General features: G+C 42.5%; 1 protein-coding gene across 3 annotated transcripts in view; it reads left to right on the forward strand.

The window, feature by feature from the left end:
• Positions 1-20,860, forward strand: part of LOC106570191 (ras/Rap GTPase-activating protein SynGAP) — a 104,917-nt gene that overhangs the window by 18,235 nt on the left and 65,822 nt on the right. For all 3 annotated transcript variants that reach the window (XM_014142238.2, XM_014142239.2, XM_014142241.2), the window contains exons 2-3: positions 17,201-17,334; positions 19,691-19,808. In XM_014142238.2, the coding sequence (XP_013997713.1) occupies positions 17,201-17,334; positions 19,691-19,808 (252 nt within the window). The remainder of the gene's footprint in view (positions 1-17,200; positions 17,335-19,690; positions 19,809-20,860) is intronic.

The raw sequence follows: 20,860 nt of genomic DNA on the forward strand, positions 1-20,860 counted from the left end.
TTGCTGAGTTTAGTAGAGCAATGGATGCAATCAGATGTACTGTACATATATCTTTTTAGGCGAATGTGTTACAGATTTTATGTATTTTTTTTTTTTTTTTTTACCTTTATTTAACTAGGCAAGTCAGTTAAGAACAAATTCTTATTTACAATGACGGCCTAGGAAGAGTGGGTTAACTGCCTTGTTCAGGGCAGAATGACAGATTTTTACCTTGTTGATTCGACCTTTCGGTTACTGGCCCAACGCTCTAACCACTAGGCTACCTGCCACCCTCAAAGATAACAGATAACCTTCTGATTTATACTCCCTCAATTCATTAACATCTAAGTGGTCACAATTAAGTGGTCTGTGGTTCGGCTGCCCAATAAAACCTGATTCAAGTGGCCTGGCCATTGGTCTTGGGCAGTGGAGTGTATTCATCGATGCCAAGGGAAGCTAGGCTTCCCCACAAAATTTACCCCCAAAAATTATTTATCTTTCATCTCTCTGTGTTTTCATTATTTTACTTTAATTTCTTAAGAAGCTGAGTGTATCTCACTGAAGAAAGCATCTGAGCGAGCAAAACAGCGGCCCTCTGTCTCTCTATCTGATGCTTTCTGATCATAAACAGTATGACGTTGTTGCCGCCTGTAGCATTGAATGCATGGGAAGCCAGCGAGCATTTGACCTCCCTTGATTAAAAAAAGTATAAAATAATAGCAAATCAGCGTTGCGCTAAACTGAGTGAGCTCAACTGTGGATGGTCCTGGTGCACCAAAAAAAGTGTCAAGGGAAGCCAGTTTGGGTTTGGTTTCACTCCTATCGTGGACAAAATACATCAGCGATAGAAACAATTTGAATTGTTGCATCTTGTTGTGTTGTTGTCCTCCGGTGGCTAGCTAGCTAAAACATGCTCTTGAGCTGACTGGGAAAAGACAAGGATGTCATCAAGATAGACAAACACAAACCAGTTCAACATGTCACAGAGCACGTCATGGAGCTTGAAAACTATTACGGACTCGAAAGGGAAAGCCAGATGTGAGCTGCCCAGTGACGCGAGCCTACCAGATGAGCTAAATGTCTTTTATGCTCGCGTCGAGGCAAGCAACACTGAAGCATGCACGAGAACACCAGCTGTTCTGGATGACTGTGTGAAAACGCTCTTGGTAGCCGATGTGAGCAAGACCTTTAAACAGGTCAACATCCACAAAGCCGCGGTGCCAGATGGATTACCAGGACGTGTACTCAAAGCATGCATGGACCAACTGGCAACTGACATTTTCAACCTCTCCCTGACTGAGTCTGTAATACCTACATGTTTCAAGCAGACCACCATTGTCCCTGTGCCCAAGGAAGCGAAGGTAACCTGTCTAAATGATTACCGCCCCGTAGCACTCATGACGGTAGCCATGAAGTGCTTTGAAAGGCTGGTCATGGCTCACATCAACAGCATCCTCCCAGATACCCTAGACCCACTCCAATTCACATACCGCCCCAACAGATCCACAGATGATGCAATCTCAATCGCACTCCACACTGCCCTTTCCCACCTGGACAAAAGGAACACCTATGAGAGAATGCTGTTAATTGACTACAGCTCAGCGTTCAACACCATAGTGCCCACGAAGCTCATCACTAAGCCAAGGACCCTGGGACTAAACACCTCCCTCTGCAACTGGGGTGTGTACTTATTCCCCTCCTGTACTCACTGTTCACCCATGACTGCGTGGCCAAACACGACTCCAACACTATTATTACGTTTTCTGACGACACAACAGTGGTAGGCCTGATCACCGACAACGATGAGACACGCTATAGGGAGGAGGTCAGAGAACCTGCAGTGTGGTGCCAGGACAACAACCTCTCCCTCAATGTGAGCAAGACAAAGGAACTGATCGTGGACTACCAGAAAAGGTGGGCCAAACAGGTCCCCATTAACATCAACAGGGCTGTAGTTGAGCGGGTCGAGAGTTTCAAGTTCCTTGGTGTCCACATGATCAACGAACTGTCATGGTCCAAACACACCAAGACAGTCGTGAAGAGAGCACAACAAAACATTTTCCCCCTCAGGAGACTGAAAAGATTTGGCATGGGTCCCCAGATCCTCAAAAAGTTATACTCCTGCACCATTGAGAGCATCCTGACCGGTTGCATCACCGCCTGGCATCTGACCATAAGGCGCTACAGAGGGTAGTGCGTATGGCCCAGCACATCACTGAGGCCAAGCTTCCTGGACCAGGACCTATATAATAGGCGATGTAAGAGGAAAGCCCATAAAATTGTCTAGAGACTCCAGTCACCGAAATCATAGACTGTTTTCTCTGCTCCCGCACAGCAAGCGGTACCGGAGCGCCAAGTCTAGGACCAAAAGGCTCCTTAATAGCATCTACCCCCAAGCCATAAGACTGCTGAACAATTAATCAAATGGCCACCGAACTATTACATTGACCCCCCCCCCATTTGTTTTGTACACTGCTGCTACTCGCTGTTTATTATCTATGCATTGTCACTTCACCCCTACCTACATGTACAAATTACCTCAACTAACCTGTACCCCCGCACATTAACTCGGTACCGGTACCCCCTGTATATAGCCTAGTTTTTGTTATGTTATTGTGTTACTTTTTATTTATTTTATTTTTTTACATTAGTTTATTTGGTAAATAGTTTCTTAACTCTTCTTGAACTGCACTGTTGGTTTAGGGCTTGTAAGTAAGCATTTCACCATAAGGTCTACACTTGTTGTATTCGGCGCATGTGACAAAGAAAGTTTGATTTGATTTGACAAGGGCCTGGAACACTGCGAGAGCGTTGGTCATACCAAATGGCATAACCATGTACTCGTAGTGTCCGCTAGCCGTGTTGAAGGCTGGCTGTCTTCCACTCGTCTCCTTTCCGTATCCGAACCAGGTGGTAGGCGTTCCGAAGGTCCAACTTCGAAAAGATGGTCACCCCCCCTGGAGAGGCTCGAAATCCGAGGAGAGGTAGCGGGTAACGATTATTAACAGTGATGTCATTGAGGCCCCGGTAGTCGATACATGGGCGCAGGATGCATGAGGCTGAAGGCCGCATGATCCCGGCAGCTAGAGAGTCCTCAATGTATACCTCCATGGTCCTGGCCAGACAGGGGATAAAGCCACCCTCGAGGTGGTGTGGTGCCCGGGAGGAGGTCAATAGAGCAATGGATGGGATGTGGTGCGAGCCTTGTTGAAAACCTCCCGGAGGTCCTTGTGCTTCGCAGGTACGGAGGAGAGATCTTAGGCTTTACTCAAGCCCGCAGGAGGACGTCCCAGGGCAGGCTGAGCCGCCTTAAGGCAATGTGCGTGGCAAAATGGGCTCCAACCCAGTATAGGACCAGTAGCCCAGTCGATCAGGGGGTTGTGCCTCTGGAGCCATGAAAATCCCAAAACCACAGGTGCATGAGGAGATTCAATTGGTAGAAACTGTACAGACTCATTGTGGTTACCCGACACTCGCAGGTTAATGGGCACCGTACTGTGAGTGGCCCTGCCAATGGAGCGTCCAACCAAAGCTTTGGCGTCCATGGGAATGGAGAGGGGCTGAGTAAAGATACCCAGCTGAGATATCAGGCTTGTGTCCATGAAGCTCTGTCCATGAAGCTCTCGTCAGCCCCAGAGTCAATGAGCACCCGGAAAGATTTAGACCAGTCACCTCACAGCAGGATAGTGTAGAGAGGAGTACGAGAATAGGAGTTTGGAGACTCCCTGTATGACCCACAAGTGTACCCATACTTACTGATGAGCCTGATCTTTTTACTGGACAGGTGGAAATGTAATGTCTTGTAGTACCACAATACAAGCAACTGTTGGAGCTTAGCCTGCGTAAACGTTCACTAGGAGACAATCTAGCCCTGCCCAGTTGCATGGGCTCAGGAGAAGATGTGCCGGCAGTCACAGATGATCCTCGAAGGGGCTCGGGTGATTTCGAATTCTCTCAGGAATGCAGGCGTCGGGGACTTCCGAGGTTCTTCGGAGGTGAGGGTGAAACCGTGGACGAGCGAGTGTGGCTGAGAACAGACCTCCTCTCCCTCCTGCGTTCCCACAGGCGCCCACCGATCCTTATTGTCAAGGCTATGAGGGAGTCATGGTCCCTGGGTAACTCCCGGGCTGCGAGTTCATCTTTGATTTCCTCCGATAATCCATGAAGGAAGGTGTCGAACAGAGACTCCAGGTTCCAGGCACTCTCGGCAGGCCAGCGTGCGAAAGTCTACCACGTAGTCTGCCACACTGTGGGAGTCTTGACGGATACGAAGTAGCTTCCAAGCCGCCTCCCTCCCAGACACAGGGGAATTGTACACCTTCATTACCTCCACCACAAAATCCTCCAGACTAAGGCAAACGGTGGGTTGTTGATCCCACACCGCTGTAGCCCAAGCGAGCGCCCTTCCAGACATCAGCGTAATAAAATATGATATCTTTGACCGATCCGAAGAGAATGATGAGGGCTTTAGCTCAAAGATGAGGGCGCACTGGGAGAGAAACGCCTGGCAGGTTCCAGGATCTCCACCATAGCGTTCTGGAGGAGGTAAGCAGAGTTCTCGGGGAGCCAGGATAGGCTGGGGAGAAGCATCGCTAGTAGCAAGGTTACTGAGCGCCCAGGAGGTTTCCGTTGTGGCTTGCTCCAGTAATGAGTTGAACATATGGTCATGGCATTCCTCCAAGGTATGGAGTCCCTCCATAAGGTTCTGAAGTAGCTCCTCATGTCTCCCAATGGTTGCTCCTTGCAGGGAGACAGCATTGTGGAGCTGGTCTGAGTCTGCTGGATCAGTCATGGTTCGTACTTTCACGACTCAGGATATGACCCAGATGCAGACACAGGTGGCGGATAGTACAGTTCTCAGATAATTTATTATAACACAGGGTCAGGTAAAGGGCAGGTCGAGGACAGGCAAAGGTTCGTGATCAGATCAGAGTCAGGCAGGTACAGACGCCAGGCAGGCTCAGGGTCAGGGCCGGCAGAATGGTCAGAACCGGGAAAACTAGGAAACAAAAACTTGAAAAACAGGAAAACGCTCTGGTAAGACCTGACAAGACAAACAGGCAACAGACAAAGAGAAAACGCAGGTATAAATACACAAGGGATAATGGGGAAAAATAGGAGACACCAGGTGGGGGGGTGGAGACAAGCACAAGACAGGTGATACAGATCAGGGCGTGGCAAACATGAAAGAGAGGAGGAAGGCATTGGTATTTCTCTACAAGTAGGGTGAGTCAACATGTTTTTCTACTTTGCATAAACGAACACACACACACACACAAATCAGAACCATGGACAGCCACATCATATTTAGCCTAAATTGTTTTTGGTATCTTTAAGTTTTCACTGTTTTAGACTTAGCAGAGGTAATTTTATGATGTTGAAGTTGAAATGGTGTTGGAATAGTGGATGCAGCTCCTGTTTTCTTTGTGACTTGCAGTAAGTCTCCGTAGTTCTAAATTGTTTAGTTGTCCAAAAATGTCACAAACATTAAATCATTCTGTAGGTCATGTGACAGTTTGTTACATGCAATATGCTTTGTGGACTTCACTAGACAGAGGTCGCTCTCCGTTTTTGTGATGAAACAAAGGTGTGGTTGAATTTCTTATTGTCTCGGCCTTAGGCCTTTATATCAAGGTCTCAAGGCATATGAACTAACAGGTTATAAAGCAAACAACACAATTATCACAACACATGTTGTAATATGGCTTTTATTTCAGTCGTGAAGAGAGCACGACAAAACCTATTCCCCCTCAGGAGACTGAAAAGATTTGGCATGGGTCCTCAGATCCTCAAAAGGTTCTACAGCTGCACCATCGAGAGCAACCTGATGGGTTACATCACTGCCTGGTATGGCAACTGCTTGGCTTCCGACCGTAAGGCACTACAGAGGGTAGTGCGTACGGCCCAGTACATCACTGGGGCCAAGCTTCCTGCCATCCAGGACCTCTGTGTTAGAGGAAGGCCCAAAAAATTGGCAAAGACCCCAGCCACCTTAGTCATAGACTGATCTCTCTGCTACTGCACGGTAAGCGGTACCGGAGCGCCAAGTCTAGGTCCAAGAGGCTTCTTAACAGCTTCTACCCTCAAGCCATAAGACTCCTGAACATCTAATTAAATGGCTACCCAGACTATTTGCATTGCCCCCCCCCCCACGCTGCTGCTACTCTCTGTTATTATCTATGCATAGTCACTTTAATAACTCTACCTACGTGTACATATTACCTCAATTACCTCGACTAACCGGTGCCCCCACACATTGACTCTGTACCGGTACCCCCTGTATATTGCCTCGCTATTGTTATTTTACTGCTGCTCTTTAATTATTTGTTACTTTTATTTATTTATTATTTTTTTAGGTATCTTTAACTGCATTGTTGGTTAAGGGCTTGTAAGTAAGCATTTCACTGTAAGGTCTACTACACCTGTTGTATTCGGCGTATTTGACAAATACAATTGGATTTGATTTGAATTCCAGCCTTAGTCGGTTGATCTGTTTAAGATTGAACATGAGGACTTTTTTGGCACAAATTTCCATTGATGACTGTAAAGGAGGACTTCTACATCATACCCCATTAGCGTTAGTAGTGGATTTGACCATGGTCGTGATTTGAAGTAGATCAATTGTTCTCAGGTGTGGGTGTGAGTCTGTGAGAGCAGTGTGGACAGTGCTGTGGTGCTGAAACGGTTCAAACTCCCTAGACACTGGGCAGCACTTAAGGACATCACTGTGGTGCTGAAATGGTTTGAACTCCGTAGACCCTGGGCAGCACTTAAGGACAGCGGAATGGTGCTGAAATGACAGCCTCGACATACAGATAGATACACGCTTTCAAAAGTGTGAATTGGAATCTGACTTCTTGATAACACTTTATATTAAGTTACCCTAAATACAATGCTGAAGCTACTACAGTAACAACATTGTACAACATAATTGTTCCTTAACTGGATAGTAATGGAGTTGAGCAGTTTTGGTTGTGCAATTACTCAATATATTGCTATGCAATTTAACTAAGTATTAAGTAACAAAATGTTAATATGTTGTTACTAGTGTAATTACAGTGTTACTACACATGTATAAAAGCAACTTCATTTGGTGTTACCGTATTCCCTGAGAATTGTGTGTGTGCCCAAAGGTAGTATCCCCTATTGGCCTATGAATACAGTGCAACCCATTCTGCTACTTTACAAATGCATCTTTCTTAATTTCTCCTTGAAGTAATCGATATGTTATGACTGAATAGATGAGAGTTTAGCAATGGGACCCTTGCTTACACGTATACAACTGTATTAGATCAGTGATTACTTAAAGCAGTGTTTCTCACTTAAAAAATGTTGTCTATGGCCTGGTTTTAATGCTTTTGACAGAGCATAATTTCCTCTCTTTGCTTTCTCAATCCATTCCTGTGGGAACCTCACGGTGTGTACATTTTTATTTGACCTTTAGTTGAATCAGGTATGTTAAGTGCTGCGGTATAATGAAATTGTGCACGCCCCTGTATTGAATGTATTGAGAAACACAGACTTAAAGGAAAGGTAGAGAGAAGGATGCACTGTAGACTTGTTCAATTCAGGTCATACTGGCTCAGGCAGCATTCTCATTGCATGACAGAGAAAATAGAGAGTGTGGGAGACAGTGAAATACAGGGAGCGAAGGGGAGGAAAGGGAAGGAAATAGGGACAGATGGGTAAAGAGAGAGGGGGAGGGGTGAGCCATAAGGAGAAAATATGATTGTGACTATGAAGCAGACCAATGTTTCCTGTGTGTAGTGGTCAAGATAATCAAAAGCCCACACAAAACTACAGTGGTGGAATATATACTTCCTACTTTTTGGATCTGCAAGGCCTCCTACATAGTGCATGTGAAATTGTATATTGAAAGACTATAGAGGACAAGAATGGGAGGGGACTAGTCACTATTTCTCATGTGTCAGGGTTACCATGGAGAAAAAGTGTGGGCTTCTCTTAAAAAATAGTGCCCTCCTTTCCTTCAGTTCCTACCCCTACTATATCTCTCTTCCACCTTTTCCACTGCGTTGTCAATGATTCACAAACCTCCATTTCCCCTTTAGGTAGCTAGTTCTATCAGATGTTCTCTTCTCTTCTTCTCATGTGGAACGCTAGTCCTATCCTCCTCACCCATTTTCCTCTTTCCATTTTTCTTTTCATTCTGCTTGGAATCTCTCGCTCTATCCTTTGCAGATCATCTGTCCCTCCAGCAGTCCCTTACGGTCTATTCTTTACTCAGTTGCCATGGCGATGAGCTGGGGGCGTGTGTGTGTGAGAGTGAGGGAGTGGGTGTTGCGGAAGTGACATCGATAGAGCTGAATTTTTGCTTCCTGTGCACTCTCTCTATTTCTGGAGGTGTAACTTTAACAGTGCACAAAATATAACACAGTCAAATTGTATACAGTATTGCAGTCTCGTTGAACTGGGATTGTAAATCACCTTCCTCCAAGTAGGAGGCTAATAATTGTGTTGCTTGGCTGTCCTCCCAGCACAATGAATGCATGGGCAAATTATAGAAATGGTTCTCTATTCTATTTTTATCATTGTCATTCGACCAACGGAGAATTAAACCTAAAATGAAATGTCACATACCTTTCCATAAAAAATCATTAGGTTTGCTATATTGCCAAATACAATATGCAAGAGTATGTCTGTTTTATTAATGTTAATGTTAGTTTCGTTGTGCATCCCTGTCTCCTAGATTTGGGCATAAGCCCATGTGATATGTCGCGAGCATCACACTGGTCAGGTACATACAGGCCTATTGGTTAACGTTAAAGGTGCACTATTTAGCCTTTTTACAAATTGGTATGTGAAGAATACTGCTTATACAACTTATTATATGCACTGAACAAAAATATAAACGCATCATGCAACAATGGCTGTGCAAAGCTGCTGGTTATTGGCGGGAACTGTAACATGCTGTTGTACACATTGATCCAGAGCATCCCAAACATGCTCAATGGGTGACATGTCTAGTGAGTATGCAGGCCATGGAAGAACTGGGACATTTTCAGCTTCCAGGAATTGCGACATGGAGCAATGCATTAATATGCTGAAACATGAGGTGATGGTGGCAGATGAATGGCATAACAATGGGCCTCAGGATCTCGTTACGGTATCTCTGTGCATTCAAATTGCCATTGATAAAATGCAATTATGTTCGTTGTCCGTAGCTTATGCCTGCCCATACCATAACCCCACTGCCACCATGGGGCACTCTGTTCACAATGTTGACATCAGCAAACCGCTTTCCCACACAGCGCCATACACACTGTCTGCCATCTGCCGGGCACTGTTGAAACCGGGATTCATCCATGAAGAGCACACTTCTCCAGCGTGCCAGTGGCCATCGAAAGTGATTATTTTCCCCCTGAAGTCAGTTACGACGCCAAACTGCAGTCAGGTCAAGACCCTGGTGAGGACGTCGAGCAAGCAGATCCTGAGACGTCGAGCAAGCAACATCCCTGAGACGGTTTCTGACAGTTTGTGCAGAAATTATTTCGTTGTGCAAGCCCAGAGTTTCATCAGATGTCTGGGTGGCTGGTCTCCGACAAGCTCGTCGGTGAAGAAGCTGGATGTTGAGGTCCTGGGCTGGCAGGGTTTCACGTGGTCTGCGGTTGTGAGGCCGGTTAGATGTAGTGTCAAATTCTTTAAAATGACATTGGAGGGGGCTTTTGGTAAAGAAATTAACATTCATTCAAATCTATGGTAAAAGCTCTGGTGGACATTCCTGCAGTCAGTATGCCAATTGCACGCTCCCTCAAAACACAATTTGTGGTAATTTTGTTGTGTGACAAAGCTGCGCATTTTAGAGTGGCCTTTTATTGTCCCCAGCACAAGGTGCACCTGTGTAATGATCATGCTGTTTAATCAGCTTATTGATATGCCACACCTGTCAGGTGGAGGGTTTATCTTGGCTAGGGAGAAGTGCTCACTAACAGGGATGTAAACAAATCTGTGCACAAAATGTGATAGAAATGTTTATTTTATTAGGCAAGTCAGTTAAAAAAAAATCTTATTTTCAATGATGGCCTAACTGCCTTGCTCAGGAGCAGAATGACAGATTTGTACCTTGTCAGCTCAGGGATTTGAACTTGCAACCTTTCGGTTACTAGTCCAATGCTCTAACCACTAGGCTACGCTGCACTTTTTGTGTGTATAGAACATTTCTGGGACCTTTTATTTCAGCTCATGAAACATGGGACCAACACTTTTCATGTTGCGTTTATATTTTTATTTCTGAATATTTAAGCAATAAGGAATGAAGGGGTGTGGGTATGGCCAAGATACCAGGGCTAAGGGCTGTTCTTATGCACGACTTAACGCCGAGTGCTGGATACAGTTCTTGTGGCAATACACCACAAACACATGAGGTGCCTTATTGCTATTATAAACTGGTTATCGATGTAATTACAGCAGTAAAAACAATTGTCATATCAGTGGTATATGGTCTGTCGTGTCTTTGGCTATGCCGGATTAAGTGATATGACATGCTAACTTATAAAATGATTTCTCTGTAATTAATATTACCTGATTAAGCTAATCATGTAAATGTAATTAACTAGAAAGTCGGGGCACCACGGAAGAACGTTTATAGAGCCGTTATCTTCCGAATAAACTCTTAAAATACTTTGTAATATTTTATATCGATAGCAGTCAATGTTAACCCTTGTCTTATTTTCAGTCTCATAATGAAAGTTGTAAATTCTTGGTTATCTTCACGAACCCTGGCTAACAAGTTGAATCAGCAATACAAAATTGGGTTTAATTATTTATTTACTAAATACCTAAACTAATCACACAGAATTACAAATACACAGAATACAATGATGTCATACAGAAAACGTCCCGGTAGACGGAACAGATATGACGGCTGGTTACACAAAGGAAAGGGGGTTGGGCTTGAATGAAAGAGCGGGAAGATTTAGGAACAAAGAAACAGCAGCTATGCTATCGTAAATACATTATCTTATGCATTCTAAATTACCGCCCATTTGGAAAAGGAAAATGCAATAAATATTTACTCTGAGCTGCGCTTCAGTAGATTGGTCGTAGATGCTGGCCGGGTTGGCCAACAGATCTCCCTGTTTTCGGAAGAATGTCAATGGTGGTCAATTGGATACGTGGTGGTATCTTCGTCTGGTTGTTAGACTGGATCCGTCGTCCGTCCTTTCCTAGCCCACGTAAGCAGCGGCCGCTGCTAACTCAACGGCTAGGAAGTAGCACTTCTGTAGTGAATAAATTCAAAGTTCATACCATTCGCCACCAAAGCTCACGCCGAGGTTGGCTTAGTTCTGTCCTTGACATGTGTGTCCTTCTAACGTAGAGGCTGCAGACCTCCCGTACTGGAACCACCTGGTTATCTTTTCGTCAAAGGCTTATATAGTGGAGAGGGGGAGGGAGGTGTTTCATCGTTTATAACCCCTGTCTCTTCACAGGGTTGGGCCACTGATCAAGCAGGGCACTTTCCTTATGAAAACCCAAATCTCTCATTTGCAAGCTAAAATTACATTTCATCTCCTAACAAACAATTTCAATATCAAACATTTCAATTGCATAACAATTCCATGTGACTCTGATAACTAGAGGGCGTATACTTTCTCAGGTACAGTTTATGTCGTCCTGTCATCAATCATAATGTCTCAGATGACAACTGAAATGAAATCCATACTCATTACGTTATCAAGCATATTTCCAACTGGTTTTATTAACAAAATATGGTTCCTTTCCCCATTTGTTTGATGTTGCCAGACTCTCTATATTTAACACAGGCTATTCAAGTCCTTCAGTAGATTCAGAGAGGGGAAGGGAGAAAGGTATTTATGGGGGGGGGGTCATAAACCTTACCCACAGGCCAACGTCATGACAGTCTGATACGGCGCATTCGGAAAGTATTCAGACCCCTTGACTTTTCCCACATTCTGTTACGTTAAAGCCTTACTCAAAAATGGATTAAACTAAAATAGTTTTTTCCCCTCATACATCTACACACACTACCCCATAATGACAAAGCAAAAAGAGGTTTTAAGATTTTTTTGCAAATTTATAAAAAATATACATATCATATTTACATAAGTATTCAGACCCTTTTCTCAGTACTTTGTTGAAGCACCTTTGGCAGTGATTACAGCCTCAAGTCTTCTAGGGCATGACACTACAAGCTTGGCACAACTGTATTTGGGGAGTTTCTCCCATTCATTCAAAGATGTTTGATCAGGTTCAAGTCCGGACTCTGGCTGGCCCACTCAAGGACATTCAGAGACTTGTCCTGAAGCCACTCCTGCGTTGTCTTGGCTGTGTGCTTACCGTGGTTCCTCAATTAAAAGTTACGGGCTTATACTGCGACTGTTTGTGGTAGATGGTGGCATTCTGTCATTGCACCACACTATCACAAGGGGGAGTTAGAACGCTGATCTATCAGTAGTCTGAACTTAAATGTCCTGCATCAGGCAACAACAACAAAAACTGTCGGTGGTCCTGGAGATAAGAGAAAACTTGGGTAAATACAATGGGGTAACTTGACTTGACATGTGGACTGATGATTTTCCCAATAATAGGCACAGTGGGCTTTTGGTTTCTCTCTCTCTAAAAACAGAAATGAATCATTCTAAATAACAAACTGGCTTTATTTTCAAATGAGTAAGAATGTCTCAACTCATTTTCAAGAATGGGCATTTTTCCTTTATTCAGATTACAATCGTTCACTTTTGGTTATTTGAAACGAAATCATCTCCAAAATATCATTATTTTTTAAAACAAAGCTATTATTATTATTAACCCTGCGTATTAATTATATAACTAGGCTACCTGGCGCCCCTTAGATATTCTCACAGATCAGATTTGCTCTAACGAAAAATGCCCCTTAGATAGTCATTTAGAATCCTCCAATCATCTAAATGTAATTATTGGTGGCGAGTCATGTCATTCGTGGAAAGTCATGCGGCATTGGCGGAGACGAAGAGGACGAGAAACGAGATGGAGTCACAATCCATGCCAGGCAAACATGCAGATGATTATTTTAGAAAACTAAAGGTATTTTGGTTTCAGTGCATTTTCTTTTAAAAACATGTTTATAGCCTATCAGTGTGTAGGCATACTGTGTAATAAAATCAATAATTGTGTACTAAAAACGTGAATGGGTTTTTGCAGAGCATACAACCATGCCGACAACCATCCTTGGAGATCAGTGGACAAAGGGCTGGACAACAGGCCGCACCAAAAGAATGCATGGTTCCACAGAATACCAACTGGGATGAATCCCGAGGCAAATGAGGCTTCTTCATCAAGATCTTCATGATTTCGTTAATAAAATAATGATTAAAACACTCTCAGCAGCTTTGATCCATGCCTGCGCCAGCAGGGCCCAAAGGTCTGTGTTTGTCAGAGAAATCATTGGGTCGAAACTACAGAACAGTAATAAACAAGAGAATTAACACATGGTTAATGTTCTGAAGAAAAAAAAATATATATATATATATATATATATATATATATATATTGGTCATGGCTCCCGAGTGGTGCAGCGGCCTAAGGTACTGCATCTCAGTGCAAGGCATCACTACAGTCCCTGGTTTGAATCCAGGCTGTATCACATTTGGCCGTGATTGGGATCCTCGCAACAAGCAATAGCCTACCCACGTGTGGTCAACTATTTCAGCACCGTTTCGCGCTGCTCTGAGACAAGCAAGACTTCTTAATTAATAAACATATACATTTTTTTACATTTTTTAAAATTAAAACTGCATTATAATTGTGTAAAAGACCCGTAGATATTCATTTAGAATCCTCTACATTTAATTAGATCTACTACTGTATAAGGACATTTTATGTATCTGCCAGTATTTTCATTTAGAGATTCTGGTAAAGAAATGTGTATGTAGAGGGGTAACTTTCTTCACCAGTTCTCTTACCATTTTGTTCAATTGTGTGCTTAGACTACCAGTTGCTGTAACTGTAATGTTAACTGTAATGTTATTTCTCACAATATTAAAACGTTCAAATGCATTCATGAATTAAATCGCTTTAGCCGCCATGTTGCGGTTCATCTGATGAAGGATTGACTCGATCTATAAGCCCAGGACAATATTAAAATGGGCAACAAGATACACTACAAGAAAGGGAACACATATATAACCGTAGAAAATGGTTGTAGGTAGGAGGGCCATCTAACAAGTGCAGATCGGAGGGCCATCAAGCGAAACAAACCAATGAAGCATGGGTTAACAGTAAACTCTCTGAGGACTGGGTAGGGTAGGAGGCCCACGCCTTCTACTTCTCCCTTCCCTTGGCGCGAGGTTCTGGGCCGGGAGGGTCGAGAAGGTGACTTCGGCTCTCACCCGAGCTCGGATCCCCGCATCTCCATGTCGCCTGTGGTGCGCCCCGTTTCCCCATTAGGCGTGGCCGCATGGTGCACCCCCTTTCCCCATTAGGCACGGCCGCATGGCGCACCCCCAATATCAAGGTGCACATGGGCCTATTTATAAAATGATTATGAATTCAGAGGGCAGAAATTATTTAATATTAAAGCATGAGACCTCTCACTAAAGGCATCATACAAAGGTTATGCGCATGGAATATAGCAATAAGAATGTCCGTTTAATATGCAGTGCAGATCACCTCCTATAACCCTTCTCAGATTTTTAAGAATTGTGAGCGTTCCATTATTTGTGACATTGTGGCATTTAAAGCATATTGAAGATAGAAGCAATAGGATTTGAAGCAATAGCCTACCCACGTGTGGTCAACTATTTCAACACCGTATCGGGCTGCTCTTAGACAAGCATGTGGACTGGTCTTGATAAATCAATGAGATTTTTATTTTCACTGAATCTCCGTTTGGGTATTGGTTAGACTACAATTAGGGTGTGGAAATGTTTGGATTATTTTGCTCTTAGTACTGTAGCCTACTCCCGACCGGTCATGTTGTGCATCGTCATATTTTCCTAATGGAAACCCTGAGGGTTTCGTTTTTCATTTTTTTTGGAATAGAAACACCATAATATTAATCAAATTAATTACTCTAAATTTCTTAAAATCAATCTCATATACTATGTTCTTACAAAAAAAGGTTTTAAATTCTCTAGTACAGCCAATATTAAAGACTGTCAAATGCTTCTCAAAGATGCCCTTTGGCGGTCAAACTAGCACCAGCTAGCATTAATGGCAACAATGGCTGACACTTAAATAATGTGCCATAGAATTCTGCGGCAGTGTGCTGCTGTATGACGCAACGTTTACAGGAATAACCACTGTAGGGTCATTGTCCTGTTTGAAGGTGAACCTTTGCCCCAGTCTGAGGTACTGAGCGCTCTGGAGCAGGTTTTCATCAAGGATCTCTCAGTACTTTGCTCTGTTCATCCATCCCTCGATCCTGACTAGTCTCCCAGTCCCTGCCGCTGAAAAAATCCCCACAGCATGATGCTGCCACCACCACGCTTCACCATAGGGATGGTGCCAGGTCTCCTCCAGACGTGAGACTTGGCATTCTGGCCAAAAAGTTCGATCTTGGTTTCATCAGACCAGATAATCTTGTTTCTCATGGTCTGAGTCCTTTGGCTGCCTTTTCACAAACTCCAAGCGGGCTGTCATGTGCCTTTTACTGAGGAGTGACTTCCGTCTGGCCCCTCTGCCATAAAGGCCTGATTGGTGGAGTGCTGCAGAGATGGTTGTCCTTATGGAAAGTTCTCACATCTGCTGTACACAGAGGAACTCTGGATCTCTGTCAGAGTGACCATCGGGTTCTTGGTCACCTCCCTGACCAAGGGCCTTCTCCGCCGATTGCTCAGTTTGACTGGGCGGCCAGCTCTAGGAAGAGTCTTGGTGGTTGCAAACTTCTTCCATTTAAGAATGACGGTGGCCACTGTATTCTTGGGGACCTTCAATGCTGCATAAATGTTTTGGTACCCTTGCCCAGATCTGTGCCTCAACACAATCCTGTCTCGGAGCTCTACGGGCAATTCCTTCGACCTCATGACTTGGTTTTTGCTCTGACATGCATTGTGAACTGTGGGATCTTATATAGACAGGTGTGTCCCTTTCCAAATCATGTCCAATCAATTTACTTTACCACAGGTGGACTCCAATCAAGTTGTAGAAACATCTCAGGGATGATAAATGGAAACAGGATGCACCTGAGCTCAATTTCGAGTCTTTTAGCAAAGGGTCTGAATACTTATGTAAATAATATATATATATATATATATATGTCACGTTAGTCGTAAGGATGGGACCAAAACGCAGCGGGAATGTGTATGCTCATCTTCTTATTTATTAACGAAACAAAACACTTAAACAAAAACAACAACGAAAAACAGTCCTGTGAGGTACACAGCTACACATGGAACAACTACCCACAAACACAGTGACAAAAACCCCTTACTTAAATATGGCCTCCAATTAAAAGCAATGAAGAACAGCTGCTTCTAATTGAAGGCCAAACCAAAACCCTGAACATAGACGTAGACTAAATAGACACCGACGTAGAAATATACTAACATAGAACATTGACCATAAAAACCCGAAACACACTAAACAAACACCCCCTGCCATGCCCTGACCAAACTACAATACCAAACAACCCCTTTTACTGGTCAGGATGTGACAATATATATATATATATATATATATTATTTTATTGGCAAAAAAAAGAAAACGTTTTTGCTTTCTTTTTATGTGGTATTGTGTGTGTAGATTGACGAGTAAAAAAAGTATTTAATCAATTTTAGAATTAGGCTGTAAGGTAACAAAATGTGGAAAAGGGAAGGGGTCTGAATACTTTCCGAATGCACTGTATACCACAGCCTTCAGCCAATCAGCATTCAGGGCTCGAACCACCCAGTTTATAATCAATTAAATATTTTTGGTGAGCCTTGTCCAATCTAGAACAGCCCATTGGGTCAGGAGCCAGTTTCTGTATCGTGAGGCAGCACATAGATATAGCATAGAGGTCTCTCTCTTTCTTTGTCAAAAGACACCACTGTCTTTCTATCTCATGAAAGCTTATGAATTGAGGATAGGTCTATTGTATTTTTAGGACAATCCGTAACCCTGATTGCCAACTCTATTTACGGCAAACTCTGCTGCTACCTCCTGGAGAAAATATATATTTTTTTTCTGCCACTGCCACTGCCACTCTACCACTGTTAATTGTGCTATTGATCCCAGTTTTTGTTAAAATGTTTCAATTAACAAATTCCTCTTATCTCATTCTTAGATGGAATTTGTGCCTCCCCCTTGTCCTCGCGGCCCCAGACCCCTTCCAATGGCCTGGCTTATGATCCCCCGGGTTGGAACCCATGTCGCTCGATGAGAACTGGGAGTCAGCGCTACATGTTTGACCAGGAGGAGGTAGGATGAATACCTCCATCTTGTTCACAAGAGACAAGCGCATGCAGGACATGGAACACAACCACAGTCCTGCTGATTTTCATTTCTCTCTAGCTCTTAATTGGTCAGTGAATCTATTTGATTGACTAGACTAGAGAGTCCACATTGATCTCTGAAGTATTTACCTATATGGGTATGGTGCACCTAACCCCTGTTTGGATCGGAGTGTTGTCCCTAACCAATAAAGGTACAGTTTGTTTTATATAGATCATTTGAGTATCCAGACTAGGTCCTACTTTATTCTGTTACCTATTAAAGGTGATGTGTTTAAATGTTATAACGCTACTAGAGAGTCCATACACCCGACTACCTAGGTCTTTATCAGTCTAGGATTGAGAGACAGGGGTGAGAAACAAGGTACCGCAGTGGCAGTTAGGACAGGTTGTATTGAATGTGGTGTCGTATGGGCAGCCCAATTCTGATCTTTTTCCAACACTAATAGTTTTTTGTCTTTTGACCTTTCAAATCAGATCTTTTCACATCAGAGCTCATTTTGAGCAGATCTGATTGATCAAAAGACCAATTAGTGAAAAAGATATCAGAATTGGGCTGCCTGAGTAAACGCAGCCATAGAGATCCACATATGATCCCTAGCACTGTTTAATTATTCAATTATGTTTCTATTAAATTCTATACGTTTCCATTAGGTCCAAGTGGGGGTTATTGAATTATTTAGTTAATAAGAGGTGTCTCATCAAGTGGTTATGAACATATTTAAGGAATTGCTGTTGTAAAGAACAGCAAGCATGTTATTGTATCATACAATTTTTTTACATTTGTTTTTGTATTATCTTTCCCCCCATTTGAAAGTCCTGTTTTACAGCTCATACATATACAGACTGATGAAATTAGTACAAGCTAAAGCATTGATGATGCAATGCAATATATCAGTGTTTTATCAGTTTCGATTAGGACAGTGGAAGTGGACAAATTTGTGGATTGAAGTAATTAATCAAAAACAGTTGCTAATTGAAAAATAAATACATTTCTGCTCTGGGTAGACACAGCTTAATACAACACGGGGCAGTCCACATGTGAGAGCTGATGTCCCAAAACTAGCCACTGGAGGGAGACATTATTCAACAATACAATGAGGTATTGTACTATTTAAAGTACAGTAGACTTGCAAAGACCCCCCCCCAGTCCTCCAAAAAGTGTCCGGGAGACACTTTTTTGTTGTTGTAAATTTAACCTTATATGATCGTAATCATTGTTTTAGGGTTAGGGTTTACTATGAAAATGAGCGGAATCCCTCTTACCTTTTCCTTTAGCGTGGATGGGATGGGGGATGAAATGAATCTATTGATCTGAGTACATAGCACAAACATTGATTATAGTTCATTATTAATTATAGTTATACAAAACATCCCCAATATGTTTTAGTCACTGCACGTACTGGGGTAGTGCATTTGAAAAATCTGTGCAATACTATAACAGTGAATAAAGGAAAAAAGCTATTTAACTTAGATTCAACTTAATAGATCTTAAGTAAATTGGGATGACAATTTGTTATTGCTAACGTTACCATTGCTACACTTTTTTATGTGTTTTCTGCTACTTACTATGACACAGTATAACAATGCCAATGTCACTGGTGGCTCACGTCACCTGTCTGGGGAAATACCTGTGGGAGAAGGTATTTCGGACCACTCGCTTGTCCTTTCACTGTCCCTTAGCCAAGGTCTCTTTGCCCCAGCTAACAGCAGAACCCACTAAACATAATGTTCAGTAGCTCTTCAAGTTCAATGAGGTTGTGCTGAGCCATCTACTTTTCTCTCTGTGGTATTTCATGATGTCAAACAACTATGTATAGTAAAATGATCTCCGTGTTTAAGTCTTTAAGTGTGGGTGGAAAATGCCCTTGGTCCTTGAGACAGTCAACTCTCAAAGGTTTAGATTTCAGGAGGGGAGGTTTTCAGTTTTGAGCTTTATTATGTTAAATGCTGTACATATATTAAGTCATATGAAGGTAACTGAACATTTTACACCATGAAATGGACATAAATAAAATAATAAAAACATGTAGCAGTGTTACACAACTAACTTTTTCTTATACAGCATATGCTCTGGTTTGATATGATCATTTAGCATAAATTAAATTATCCATTTAGCATAAATTAAATTATTTAATATCCTGTGCAATCACTTTTTTATTGCAGGACAACAGCTAAAGAAAGTGAGGCTTTAGTGCCCAACACCAGTGATTTCTACAGTATGTAGGGGAGGTGCTAGTAGGAGGGATGAACGGGCGTGGAGTGACCAAGGAACAATCTGACGAATTGACTTTGACCTCTCTGACCCTCTGTTCCTGCCATAGGTTCACCCTTTACTAATGCGCGAGCGTCGCTCAGGCTCTCAGCGCAGTGAGCGCACCAAGCTGCTCCGAAGGACAGTCAGTGTGCCGGTGGAGGGGAGACATCAACACCCTGAGATAGGTATGTAGAACATATATCCCGAAAAGATTTCTACTGGATTACAAAGTGGAAAGTATGTAAATGCCTTCCAGTTCAGTAGCACCAATTCAAATACATCGTTTTTTGTTTTTCTGGGTATCTGCAGGCTCTTGTTTAGTACATGCATGCTTGCAGTTCCCAGGCCATTGTATTTGTTAGGAGTCGATTTAAATACACCACTATGAAAGCATACTGTTGGTTACTATTCGGCTTTGCATTCCTTCTCTGTGCCTTTTTATGTGTCAATCAAATCAAATGATATATTATAAACCATCAGTAGCTCACAGTCATGTTTATACCTCAAATAAATAAGAAGTGCCCACTTGCAGTTTGTAGTCTTTTGTTGTTGAAGTGATGCATTGACATGATGCACTACAGTATGTCAAACAACAATTTGACCGTATTGGTATTGGTCAGGTTCAAAATATTATAAAATGTTTCATTATACTATTGTTCTGGAAGCATAGAATAGTTTAATTATTTAAATAGATTTGTAATCAAACTGCACCATGAAACAAGCTAAGCGTTCCCTGATTGCTGGTTTAGAGAAAATCTTTTTTCCAATGGTCAGTGTTGGCATGTACCTGTATGCCGCAATCAAATACAGAGATGAAGAAATGCGTATGGAAAACAATAATTTTATGAATTTCGGAATGAAATGCCTATAATTGTGCCTCTAAGAATACATCTATTGGCTTTGTTGATACAATTGTTAATACTCTGTAGCCTGTACATTAGTTGGTGGGTCGTTCCACCAATTCGGTGCCTTTTGATCAATCTAATTAGCATAACAAAATAATCCCTATAAAATGTGTCAGTTTAAATCCAATCAAATCAAATTGTATTTGTCAAACGCGTCGAATACAACAGGTGTAGACCTTACAGTGAAATGCTTACTTACAAGCCCATAACTTACAATTCAGATTTTAAAAAAATAAGTGTTGAGTAAAAAATTGAAAATACAAGTAACAAATAATTAAACAGCAGCAGTAAAATAACAATAGCGAGGCTATATACAGGGGTTACTGGTACAG

The sequence above is a fragment of the Salmo salar genome, chromosome ssa14, assembly GCF_905237065.1.
Source record: "Salmo salar chromosome ssa14, Ssal_v3.1, whole genome shotgun sequence".
In the NCBI taxonomy this organism is placed as follows: Eukaryota; Metazoa; Chordata; class Actinopteri; order Salmoniformes; family Salmonidae; genus Salmo; species Salmo salar.